Source organism: Terrapene carolina, unplaced genomic scaffold (genome assembly GCF_002925995.2).
Source record: "Terrapene carolina triunguis isolate 2854851 unplaced genomic scaffold, T_m_triunguis-2.0 Scaffold194, whole genome shotgun sequence".
Lineage (NCBI taxonomy): Eukaryota > Metazoa > Chordata > Testudines > Emydidae > Terrapene > Terrapene triunguis.
Window position 1 is genome coordinate 12,212,097 of NW_020664545.1, and position 12,993 is coordinate 12,225,089.

General features: G+C 60.2%; 1 protein-coding gene across 1 annotated transcript in view; it reads right to left on the minus strand.

Moving 5' to 3' along the window:
• UNC13A (unc-13 homolog A) overlaps positions 1–12,993 on the minus strand; it is an 82,079-nt gene that overhangs the window by 24,241 nt on the left and 44,845 nt on the right. Inside the window, exons 27-35 of the mRNA XM_026655082.1 lie at positions 12,309–12,442; positions 11,836–11,921; positions 9,169–9,295; positions 6,856–6,952; positions 5,519–5,662; positions 4,464–4,547; positions 2,474–2,551; positions 1,951–2,039; positions 1,472–1,624 (exon numbers count right to left, since the gene is read on the minus strand). Coding sequence (XP_026510867.1) covers positions 1,472–1,624; positions 1,951–2,039; positions 2,474–2,551; positions 4,464–4,547; positions 5,519–5,662; positions 6,856–6,952; positions 9,169–9,295; positions 11,836–11,921; positions 12,309–12,442 — 992 coding nt within the window. The remainder of the gene's footprint in view (positions 1–1,471; positions 1,625–1,950; positions 2,040–2,473; positions 2,552–4,463; positions 4,548–5,518; positions 5,663–6,855; positions 6,953–9,168; positions 9,296–11,835; positions 11,922–12,308; positions 12,443–12,993) is intronic.

The window sequence follows — 12,993 nt, forward strand, 5'->3', positions numbered from 1 at the left end:
CTCCTTACCTGAGGAGGTTGTGAAGGCTAGGACTATAACAGCGTTTAAAAGAGAACTGGATAAATTCATGGTGGTTAAGTCCATTAATGGCTATTAACCAGGATGGGTAAGGAATGGTGTCCCTAGCCTCTGTTTGTCAGAGGATGGAGATGGATGGCAGGAGAGAGATCACTTGATCACTGCCTGTTAGGTCCACTCCCTCTGGGGCACCTGGCATTGGCCACTGTCGGTAGACAGGATACTGGGCTAGATGGACCTTTGGTCTGACCCGGTACGGCTGTTCTTATGTTCACACACACACAGCCCCTACACACACACACACAGCACCCCCCCAACAAAGTCCCTAAACATCGCTACACACACACACACACACACACACACACACACAGCCCCTACACACACACACACACACACAAAGTCCTTAAACATCGCTACACACAGACACACACACACACACACACACACACAGGCAGCCCCCCCCACAAAATGCACTTACACATCATTATACACACACACACACACACACACAAAGCCCCTACACATTGCTACACACATTCACACACACACCATGCCCCTACACACACACACACACACACACACACACACACAAAATGCATCTACACATTCCTACACACACACAGTCCTTAAACATCGCTACACCCCCCCCCAAACCCAGGCCTCCCCCCACAGACCCCCCCCCCCACAACTCCAACACCCTCAGCCTGCGTGGGCTGGTCCTGGTGCTCCGGGCCCTGCTCCCCCCTGCCAGCTGCCGGCCACGTCTGACTCCTGTGCTTTGCACTGGTGGCTCCTTCCCTCCCGTGGCGGCCGAGGGCCCACCCTAGCCCTGTCCCAGCCTGTGCAGGGACGCCAGCCGCCCGAACCCCTGTGTCCCCAGCCTCTGGGCAGGGCTCTGTGCTACCCAGGGAGCAAAAGCAGCACCCGACATGGGCTCGGCCTTTTGCCAGTCTGAGGTCATGGGGATGAAAGGAACACCCGGCCCGCGGCTGTCTGCAGAGCGCCCCAGGGGGCGGGGGGCTCCCCTCGGGGCACACGGGGAGGTGACGGGGAAGAGCAGGGGGACATGCCCAGGGGCAGAGAGAGGCTGTGCCCTGGGGACAGCAGGGACTGGGTGGGCACAGGGCTTGGGGTGCAGGGAGGGACCCAGTCGCTCATGAGAGCCACCACTGGGCCCAGCGGAGCACCCCTGGCCAGGGGTAGCCACGGAGCACTGGAGACACTGCCCACTGAGCGCCACGCGTGGTCCTGTGCAGGCCTCTGGGCAGAGCGGCCTAGTCACCCCGCTGATCACAGGGCACAGGACCTTCCCCTGCAGTGCCCTGCCCCCCACAGTGCCCTCCTCATTCTCCCACCCCACAGTGTCCCCCAGCCATGCTGTGCCCTCCCCACCCCACGTACCCTTCCCAGCCCCAGCCCCCCCCACTGTGCCCCCCAAGCCCCCTGCACTCACTTGCTGTCCAGAAGGTCCATGATGGGCTGAAGGACGTTGTCGGCGTCCTGAGCGACGCTGCTGCAGGCGCTGGCGGGGACGTTCCCGGTGCCCTTCACCTGGCTCAGGATGTCGCCCATCTGCTTCACGCAGTCCTCAATGTGCGGTTGGAAACTGGGCGCCACAGGGCGCAGGCGGCTCCGTGAGCAGGGCGGGGAGCCCCTCGCCAGGAACACCCTGCTCCAGCGCCTCCCTCCCACCCCATTCCCCGGCCCTCTCCACAGCCACAGGCTCCAGGGACCCCCAGCCCTCAGGCTCCCCCCCACTCCTGCAGCCCCAAACCCAACCGTGACCCTCGGGGCTCAGCCCCAGAATCACCACACACGGAGCCTCCTTCCGAACAGGAGCAGAACCTGAGCCTGTGCTTTGTACCCAAAGATTTATACCCCTCCCGCCAGGCCCTCTCCCCGGCAGCCCCCGGTCCCCTCTGCCCAGCGTACCTGGTGGCAAAAACTCTGCTGAGCTCATCCAGGACGTTGTTGAGTTTCACCTGCAGCTCCTTCAGGATGTCGCTGGCCTCGGCGTCCAGCTGCAAGGGGGGACGTGCCTGGTTAACAGACGGACTGCCCCTCTGCGGGCAGCGTGTGACACTCGGGGGCTGCGCAGGCCACGGGAGCCCATGGTCCCCAGAATACTCCCAGAATGCACTGGGCAGCAAGGACCGAGTCCGGCTCGGGTGGAAGCTGGCGCGAAAGCCGGGCGAGGACAGAAGCTGGCCATGGATTGCTGGCGGTGTGTTGGGTCGCTCACAGCACGGCAAGACGGTACTCCTGCCCAGGGGCCAGGAGACGGGGGCCACTGCATTGCCATGACCTGGGGGCCAGCGGCACCCCGCTGGGGGTGGGGGATCCCACCAGACTGGGACGTACCACTGCGGAGCCTCACTATGGGGCCTTTAAACTTCGGGGCATACCCCCTCCAGGGGCCCAGCCGCAGGAGAGAGCAGGGCGTCCCGGTACAAACCTCCTTCCCCCCCATGGCTTCAAACATCTTCTCCAACTGGACACGGAGCTGCTGGATGTTGTTCATCAGGATACAGGGCTAGAGGGGGACCAGACGGAGAGGTGGTTAGTGGGGGACGCTTACACCCTACTGGCTGCGATCACAGCAGTGGGGAACACAGCAACGGCCAGACCTGCTCAGACCCAAGGCCCAGCTCCCCGGGTCCTGTCTCTGATAGTGGCCAGCAGGCATGGTGGGGTAGGCTGCCCCACATCTGATCTCCGGGTCTCTAGTAGTTAGAGCCTGGCTGAAGCCCTGAAGATTCATCATCCACCCCCCAGCCAACACTTGGGCTAGCGTTAACTATGAACCCTCGGGCCCGTGTCTGCATGCCTGAGCCCGGGTGATCTCACTGCCCAGGCGGGTGGGGACCTGCCCCGGCTCCTTAGCTCACGTTAGAGATGCGGGGTAGAGAGGTCACTGCTCGGCTGCCCCCCCGAGGGATCTATAGCCACATTAGCCACCTGGCTAAGTGGCCATATGCCAGAGACACTGAGCCCCCTCAGTGCTCATTGATTTCACTGGGGGTTGGCGTGCTCAGCACCTGGAGACCTCGCTGCAGGATTTAGGGGCCCAGCAGAAGGCCTCCAAACTTCGGAGCAAGAGCTGGAGTCGGCCGCAGAGCAGGGGGCAGATGGGGATCTCCCAATTCCCAGCGCTGTTGGGGGGCATGGCTCGGGAATCCTGTCCCAGGGGGGTGAGGAGGTGGAGCGGTCAGCGTGGGAGCGTTTTCCAGAAGAGGTTTCTCAGCCCATGTGACTTGATGGGAGGGAGGAGGGGAGGGGCTCCGGCCTGAGCCAGCAGCTCCATCTCCAGTCACAGGAGCCCCCAAACTCCGCATCCCACCTTCATCCAGCTCCCCAGCTGCACTGGCTCGCCTTGTGACACACCCAGGAGAGGCCCGGTGCTCCCCGGTCATGAGAGCAAGGCACCCAGGGCTGGATCTCCCAGCTCTCTGGCCCTGCATGGAAACCCCAGGGGCTCGCTGGCCGGGGGGCAGGGTCACTGTTCCACCCATTGGTCTAGCCAACAGCCTGACATTTTAGACACTGGGCCAAATCCCCCCCGTGCAGGACTCTAGCGAAGCCGATGGAGTTACGCCACGGGGTGAATTTGGCCTGCTGGTGCGAGGATGCGAACTCCCCTAGAGTGTGCAGGTGGGATCGAGCTACCACCCAGCTGGCCTGACAGCGGTCCCTTCAAAGCCCCAGAGCCCGCTCTGAGCTGGGGGCGGGTCTGCCAGTTCCATCCGAGTCCATGGAGTGACTCCAGAGTCACCCTGGTACGGCAGAGCACTCTGACCCCCAGGGTCTGACTCCACTCTCATTTACCCCAGCTTTACATCACGGAACTCAATGGACTCCTGCTTTACACCAGTGCCAGTAGGAGAAATGGCCCCCCACATATCTAGAGACCTCTTTGCGGGATTAAAGGGAGCGTGTCTCATGGGTGAGGAATGGGGCTGCCCCGCGACGCCTTTGTACGCCCGTGCATGGGCATGAAACGTGACTTGTGGGGGGGTTGGATGGGTGGGTAAGCATGCGTCAGTGTGTACCGTGGGCCTGGCTGTGCCCACCCAGCAGCTGGGGCAGATCCAGAACTCCCCAGACTCTGGCGGGGTTTGGATAGGATGGGCTTTGGTTCTGCCCACTGGAGAGACAGGCTGCCAAGTTCAGAACCCCATGTGGATCCAAAGTGTCCCAGGGATTCGGAGCCAGCCTGGCAGAATCACTCCTGGGAACGGGTGCCCCAGAGCATCCTGCAAATAGCAGAGACGGGGCCTTTCAAGGCAGCTACCAGAGAACAGAGAGGAGAGGGAGGGTGCAGAGGAGACGGGCGCTAATTGCTTCCGGGGGGTCTGGTGGCATCGGTGGCATGGCGACACCGCGGCAGAGAGTGGCCCCGCCAATCGGAAGGCAAGAGAGCAAGGGAGGAGGAGGGGATACGTCACCACTTTCTCCTTCTCCTTGGAGCAGTACAAAGCGAAATCCTTGGAGATGATCTCGGCGTACTGCAGCAGCACGTTGCTGATGGTCTGCAGGCAGGAGAGGCCAGGCCGGGCCGGGGGCAGAACAGAGCGAGCGAGCGGGGAGAGCCGGAAGCGGCAAAGGAAGGCAAGGCAAGAGAAAAGGAAAGGAACGAGACTGTGAAATCCAGATTTGGTCTGAAATAAACTGCCTGAGGATCGCTCTGGGCCGACGAAGCTGCAAACTGAACTCCAGGGAACAAAACGGCCCCTGTTGTGTGTCAGTGCTGTGCATAGGTGTGACTGTCGGGGTGGGGGGCATGTCAATGGGGATGCTGCCACCCCCCCCCCCCCATTCCCACTCTTGGCACCCCACAACTTTCTGTTATACAAAACCTGAATTAACCCCATAAAATCCCATTCCCTGCCCCCACACTGCCCAGGAGGAGGCGCTGGAGATAGGTGTGGGCAGGAGGCACGTCCTAGAGCTGCCGTTCCTCCCCAGCACCAGCGCTTCAGGTTTCCATGGCTGGCACATGGCACACGGAGGGGCCCTGGGACAGGAGCACATTGCACAGCTCTTTGGTCCAGCTGGGGCGAGGCGATGTGCTGACATGGGGCGGGCGACGCAGCGCTCCGCTCCCTTCCAGGCTGGTGTCACTCCGTGGAAGTCAGTGGAGTGACCCCGATTTACCCACTGTGAGTCCCAGGAGTCTCAAGCCTGCAGCGTTTAATTCATCCAGGAGCTAGCGAGCCCGGGGTAACCGCAGGGTTTGCCTGGGTCCAGCAGCCTCAACAAAGAATCCCCTTTAGTTACAATACAGCCCGGTCCTACGCCTTCTCCACCCTCAGGGGCACTGCAGACCCAGGTGCACGGCTCTGGTACTGGCATGTCGGCGCCCGGCCGATTGAACGGGTGCAGATGCTGCTCCAGCTGAGGCCTGGCTCTGTTTAAGCTGGGACCATTGGCATTCCGGGGTGGGGATCACAGCAGTGTAAACACAAGGTTGGACCCAGCGTGTCCCCTGGCCCCTCCTTACCTTGGCAAACCTCCGCATGTAGTGCCCGACGATCTGCGGGTCGGGGCACTCCAGCTTCTTGATGATCTCAAAGCTCTGGTTCAGCTGGGAGAAGACATCCACCACGGAGCAGGAGAAGAGAGCGTGCTCAGAGGTTTGCTGGAACTGGGGCAGGAGACAGGGGGGAGCAGAGCATAGGAAAGAACAGGTTATTTTCTGGGCTCAGAGCTAGAGCCCAGGGCCTGGGTGATGTGTCACAGACGCAGCTGCTGCGCTGCCTTTACGTTCTGCCTTCATCTGAGCATCTCAAAGCATTTTGCGAAGGCAGGTGAGTATCCCATTGTATAGATGGGGAAACCGAGGCACAGAGCAGGGCTGTGACTGGCCCAAGGTCACACAGGTGTCAGGAGCAAAGTTGGAAATAGAACCCAGGGATCCCTATTCCCAGTTCCCTATTCAGATCAAGGCTTCTCTCTTCATAAATCCGGCTGCCAAGCTTGGCTTCCTCCAAATGGCCTGGCCCTGCACACTGATGCTACCAGGCTCCTGGCCATGTGCCTGCTGCTGCCTGGTTCCAGTTGGAGGATCAGAAATAACCGGGAGAGAGCCCCTCCTGCAGCATGTCCAGCACTGCCCGGCCTGGCCCGGCAGGGACCCAGAAATGCATTCAGGGTGGGAGGGATAGCTCAGTGGTTTGAGCATTGGCCTGCTAAACTCGAGGTTGTGAGTTCAATCCTTGAGAGGGCCACTTAGGGATCTGGGGCAAAAATCAGTACCCGGTCCTGCTAGTGAAGGCAGGGGGCTGGACTTGATGACCTTTCAGGATCCCTTCCGGAGATAGATATATCTCCAATGAAAAACAGCCAGGGGTGGGGATTAACTGGTCTCTAACAACGCATGGCCTGGTCCGACTCCTGTTCTGGGGGATGGCCTCGGTCAGTTCTCTTGAAGTTTCCATCTCCAGCTGTCACTGGCTTTGCCAAGGTGCCTGTGCCCGTTCCATGGCACCAGTGGGGGTAGGTTGGCTGGTTTCCCACCCCACGGGGCAAAGGTACTCTGGTGCCGGTGGGTGAATATGGCTGTTTCTAAGGCAGCTCAGGTACTGACATACACGTGTGCCCCACCTCGTTCCCACAGGGAGGTGGAGTCCCAGCCTGCAAGGACTGTCCTGACAGACAGCTACATTTGGAGGGCTGGACGCTCTGCTCACTCCCCCTGAGGGAAACCCCAGTGCCCTACACTCGCGGGAGGGGAGAACCAGGCTCCTAGAATGGCGACTCAGGGCCTGGGCTAGACTCGAGCCCACCCCCCCGGGTGGCGGACGTCCCTCCGGGTCACTTTTCGGCTCTACACCCTACCCCGTCCTTCTTGTCCCGCTCCAGCGCTCCATGCAGGAAATCCCGGGACACCTCCTCGTTTTCATCCAGCCACTGGATAACAAAAGGCTCAAACCAGCTGGAAGAGAAAGAGACAGGGAGATGGGGCAGCGGGAGAGGGGCTCACGTCCCTGCTGTTTGGAATAACACTCCAACAAGCCCACGAGAGGGAAGGGGAAAGAGGTCGGTTTGATGCGCTATGTGGTCTGCACTCGGCATCTGGCCCACACAGACCACACGGCAGAGGGGTTCCCAGCCAGCGTCTGCCCTCTGTTATCCATTTACTCCACTGGCTTCCAATCCATCGGGCCGGCTTCTCCTCTTCCATCCATGATCCCACTGAGCCCAGGTCTGCCCTCCCCGGGATAACGCGGGGCAGCTCCACTGCGCTCACGTGGGCAGAAAGACAGTTGTGCCCAGTGGCGTCTCTGGAGCTGCTCCTGATTTACACCGGGGACAATGAGAGGGGAATCCAGCCCGTGTCCCGTCACTCCGATTCAGCACCTCTGACAATCCGGCCTCCCGCATTCGACCCTGGGCCTGCTCACCCCGCTCTGCCCACAGAACCCTGCGTGGGCCTAGCGCTGCTGCCTGGTACTCCTTGCACGGGGTCAAAATCAGAAATCAGAATCCATCTCCTGAAGCACACCTGGCGCCTGGCCTCGGTCCCTTCCCAAAGCGCACTGAGACACACCTCGGCTCTGCTACAGAGGTGGGAGCCCCAGCTCCCTTGGGAGGCAGCTTCTGGGGCCAGGCGCTCCCCTGCCCCCTCTGAACAGGCACCTGGGCTTGGAAGACACTCTTAACCCCTGCCCGCAAGCCCCGTCAGCGGGAAACAGACAGCAGCCGGGCTGGCCACTCAGTGCCGCGGTCGCCTAGGGAAGGACAAGTCCTGGCCCCGGTGTGTGGAGTTTTGTCTGTCTTCCAGGCCCCCGGAGCACTAAGGAACCCACGTGCTGAGGACATCAAGCCTTTCGCTGCTGGAGTGAAATACTAGCGTAGCACTGACCCACTGGGAGATCAACCGGAGCATGAAGCTCCCTGACTGTCCCCCTGAGCACTCCGGCGGAGCCTTATCAAGCGGATAACTAAGAGAGCCTCGTTCAGAGCCCGGCTGGGAGTGGGTGCCAGAGGGGAAGCCAGTCCCCAGGATCCCAGAGGAGGTGGGTGTTGGTTTTCTGTCTCCCCTCCCGTCTGAGCTGCAGATCACAAACCCACCAGAGCAGGCAGGAGAATGGGATGCAAGCCCGATGTTTAATTACAGCGATTGATCCCTCGGGCCCTGCATTTCCCGTTGATGGGAGGGAGCCTGCTGGGACTCGGTAACACCCGGAGCAGAGTCGGAAAGGCTGAAAGAGCTCCGGGAACACACGGCAGCAGCCCAGAAACCGGCCGGCTCTGGACTTGCCAAGCACAAGGCAATAAACGCTTCCGGTGCCTGCTCAGCCCCAGGGTGACCCACCCGCGATGCTAGATGTGTGTTTGGGGGGCCAGCCCTTCCCACCGCTCCTGCGATCCACGTAGCGCAGGCATGTCGCCTCGAGCTAATTCCAGCTCCAGCTCCGAGCACAGCCGGACCCTTAGTGAGGAGGAAGGAGGGCGAGGAAGGGAAGGGGAGCGAGCAAATGGAGGGGTGAAGAGCAGAAGGGAGGAGGAGGTCGGTATGACAGAGGCACAGGGTGGTAAGATCCTGCTCCTCCCTCCTTCCTCTCCCAACCCACTGACTGCAAGGGGAGAGGACACCCAGTGTTAGACGTGCGTGGGGTGACCGTATTTCCCAAAGTGAAAAGAGGACGTGTGGGTCACCCTAGATGTGCGCCTTGCCCAATGCCTCAATCCAACTGCCTCCCCCCCCGAGTGCTGAGTGGCGCTGCAGAGGCCTGAGTCGCCCCCGCCTGGCACCCTGGGCTGGGGTTTGCACCCGGGGGTGTGGAAATGCAGCAGAGCCGAGCGTAAATGGCCGCAGGAGAGGCTGGGCAGCAGAGAACCAGCCCCCGACTGCACCGCGCTCCCAGTGCCTGGGAACACACGGCACACACTGTTGCAACCAATGTTCTGTCTTACACCCCTGTGAGTTTCTTTATGAGTCCCTGAGACTTGGCCAGGCCGAAGAGCAGCTGCTAGTGTGAAGGGCACCAGCTCTGAGCCGGGGGTGCGCCCGGCTCGCGCCCGGCTCCTTGGACTCTTCCTCCTGCTTTTAACTAAAAGGGGTCGTTCGGGAGTCCCCGGCCCCTGACCCGGCCCTGTCAGCCCCCTCCCGCTAGCCGGCCGGCCCCCCGCAGCGCCAGGACTTACGCGGGGTATTCGGGGACACGGCTCTTGAAGGCAGGGAGCTCGGTCACATACTCGTTATAAAGCCATTTCACTTTGAAGTGCAGGTTCATGTAGTCAGCACTTTTACACAGGCGATGCTTGTCATGCTCTGCAGGGGAGGGGAGAGAGGGAGGTCATGGGGGTCACCCCCCCTCCCGCTACTCATCCGCCCTCAGGCTGAATCCCAAAGCTCTGGCGCAGGCTAAGCTCCCCAGGACCCATCCCGAGAGGTGCGGGCCAGGCTCGGTGCCCGGAGGGAGGGAGGTCAGGGGGCTCAGTGCAGCGGGAGCTGTGCTAGGGACTCGGGGGGTGGGGGCACTCCTAGGCTGGAAATACCCTTGCCCCACAGGCTGCTAGCCTGGGCACAGCGGAGAGCGGCCATTGGCCAACAGGCCGGCAGGGAGCCACAGACTCACTCCGGCCACCACGGTTCCTTCCCAGGGTGGAGTTCGACCCAGCGCTGTGCTCCTGGAGGGGCTAGAACAGCTGCCCCCAGCCTGTGAGCAGGGGCGGGGGAGTCACTGCCCAGCGAGAGATGGGAGGGGCTCACCACCTGCCCGGCGCATTGGGGGAAGGGGAAGAGGCCACAGTGCAGTGAGGACTGCGCAGCTGAGAGAAGAGAGGCCTGAGGGGGGGGATATGACAGGGCTACGAAATCATGAATGGTGCAGAGAAAGTGACTAGGGAAGTGTGTTTACCTTTCGCACAATACAAAAACCAGGGGTTGCCTGAGGACATTAGTAGGCAGTGGGTTTCGTATAAACAAGAGGGAGGTACCTTTTCACACAGTGCACGATTAACCTGTGGAACTCATTGCCAGGGGACGTTGTGAAGGCCAAAAGTATGACTGGGCTCAAAACAGAACTGGGTAAGTTCCTGGAGGATAGATCCATCAATGACTATTAGCCAAGATGGTCAGGGACGCAACCCCATGCTCGGGGCGACCCCAAACCTCTGACTGCCAGAAGCCGAGAGGGGAAGACAGGGGTAGATCATTCCAACTGCCCTACTCTGTACACTCCCCTGAAAGCTCTGGTACAGGCCACTGTGGGAGACAGGATACTGGACAAGATGGCCCATGGTCTGCCCCAGTCTGGCAGCTCTGCTGTATTTATGATCATGGTCTATAAGGCCCAGATCCGCCAAGGTATTTCCACTGAAGTGACTGGATGGTAGGAGCGAGGACGTGGGCCAAGCACCTAACTGGGGAAAGAGATCTGACCGCAGGGGCCCTTTCAGCTAGTGGATAAAGGCCCGAGCCTAATGAAGCCCGATGGCTGGAGGATGAGGCTAGGAAAACACAGACTGGAAACAAGGGGCAAATTCTTAACAGGAAGGAGCAGCTTCCCCAGCTACCATCATCAGCTCTCGGGGTCTTTAAATCGAGCCTGGTGCCTTTCTGAAGCTGTTCTGAGGTTCAGCCGTGGGTTTGGTAGGATCACTGGACGGAAGAGGGCAGAGTGAGTTGACAGTATGCCCTTGTTGCCAAGGCGGCTAATGGCATTTTGGGCTGTATAAGTAGGGGCATTGCCAGCAGATCGAGGGACATGACCATTCCCCTCTATTCAACATTGGTGAGGCCTCATCTGGAGTACTGTGTCCAGTTTTGGGCCCCACACTACAAGAAGGATTTGGAAAAATTGGAAAGAATCCAGAGGAGGGCAATAAAAATGATTAGGGGTCTGGAGCACATGACTTATGAGGAGAGGCTGAGGGAACTGGGGTTATTTACTCTGCAGAAGAGAAGAGTGAGGGGGGATTTGATAGCAGCCTTCAACTACCTGAAGGGGGGATCCAAAGAGGATGGAGCTCGGCTGTTCTCAGTGGTGGCAGATGACAGAACAAGGAGCAATGGTCTCAAGTTGCAGTGGGGGAGGTCTAGGTTGGATATTAGGAAACACTATTTCACTAGGAGGGTGGTGAAGCACTGGAATGGGTTACCTAGGGAGGTGGTGGAATCTCCTTCCTTGGAGGTTTTTAAGGCCCGGCTTGACACAGCCCTGCCTGGGATGATTTAGTTGGGGTTGGTCCTGCTTTGAGCAGGGGGTTGGACTAGATGACTTGGACTCCCTAAAGGCTAAGGCACTTTAGCTAGCCAGTGACTGGCTGCCCTGGTGTTTGCCTGATGCACAGGTCTCCACGCAGGAGAGGAGCCGGGGACGGGGGCTTGACCCACTCTGAGCAGTGGGTTAATGTTACTATTTTCCAAACTGAAATCATTGCAACCAGCGCAGGGAGGGAAACACGGCTGCGTTTCCCCCGGGAAGAGGCTGGGACCATTCTCCACCCCGGCCCCGCAGCCAGCATCATGGTGGATGCCGCTTCTTCCCAACGCCCCTTTCTCTGGTGGGTCTTGTCGTGCGTTAGCGGAGTGTGTACGTGCAGCGCTGCCCTTTGCTGGGTGCATCCGGAGCGGCTCCGCTGGCGTCCTGGGACGGTGCTGTTAGCAGAGACTCTCCGTTAGTTCGGAGAGCAGGGGAACGCGCCGCGTCCCGTCCCCACGGCGGCGGCCGCACGGATCCGCAGCACGGGGACCGCGGTGGAGTTGGGGGTTGCCGAGGCTTTGGTTCGGTGAAACGGAGGCTGATCCCCCGTCACCTGCCAGCAGGAGGCAGAGGAGCGACAAGATGTAGCCCAGGAGAGACTCACCTTCCATTGCATATTTCATGTCCTGAGCAAAGAGGTTCCACATCACCTCGGCGCTGATCTTACCCACGTTCAGCTCCTGGGGGAACCTGGCAGGAAGGGAGGAAAAATGGATGACTCCAACAGCTACAGAATAAATCCCCAAACCAACGGCTTCCGACCGAGAGGGACGGTCTCCCCGGTGCCCCCACGGCACAGTGCAGACCCAGGAACAGCCGCACACACATGGGCCACCCAGGGCTTTTCCCAGGAGGCTCCACGCTTCTCCACTCAGCTCCCACCAGGCAGGAGACGGGCAGGTGACAGGAATCCCAAGCGAGGGACAAGCCCAGAGCTGCCCATGGAGGTCTCCCCCCAGGCTAGTGCAGAATCCCCATGGCTCATGCATTGATGCTCTCAGCACGGTGTCTGTGAACCAGCTCAGATCCGTTTTACTGACACTCCCTGGCGGTGACCGTCCCCAGGCCGGTACTCACTGGTTCAGGCAGGGCGTATAGGAGTTCTTATCCTCTTCAATAATCGAAACAATCAGCGTGATGAGTTTGGACCAGAAATCCAGGTTCTTGATGCTGGGCCCCTGCTCCTCGGGGGGGACCTCGCCTTTCTTTGTCTGGGAAAAGCCCAAAGACAAGGGGAGGAAAGTCTCGGGTTAATCGCGTGTGGGAATGCAGGGATTGCTGTCCCATGGGGCACAACCTCGGTTTGGCTTCCAGACGCTGAGATTTTCCTTTGGCTTGGAAATCAGCGATGGCTGTGACCTGCTAGCTCCTTTCCAGCCCATCCTCTGGGGACCAGGACAGGGCTGCTCTGACCCAGGCACAGAACCAGGCTGGGGTCCAGTCTAGGGTCAGGCTGCCCGGAGGTGCACATCTCTGCACACCTCCCCCTGGTCCCATATGGGAAACCTGGAGACTCGGGCCCCGTACGGGGCTTTTCTGGGAGAGGTGATCCCAGCCGGCCAACAGGCATTCCTGGAGCCTCCTGTCCCGTGCCTCGCCTGATCCTTAAATGGGGTGACGCTCCACCGAGCCAAGGGGGGCTGCAGAGCTCCCCAGCGTGTGGGCCCCCGAGTCAGACGCTAGCTCTGGATCCAAACGAACGGGGAAAGTGCTTAGCTTCAATGGAGACAGGGATAGGGAGGGTAGGGTTCACTATAGGGCT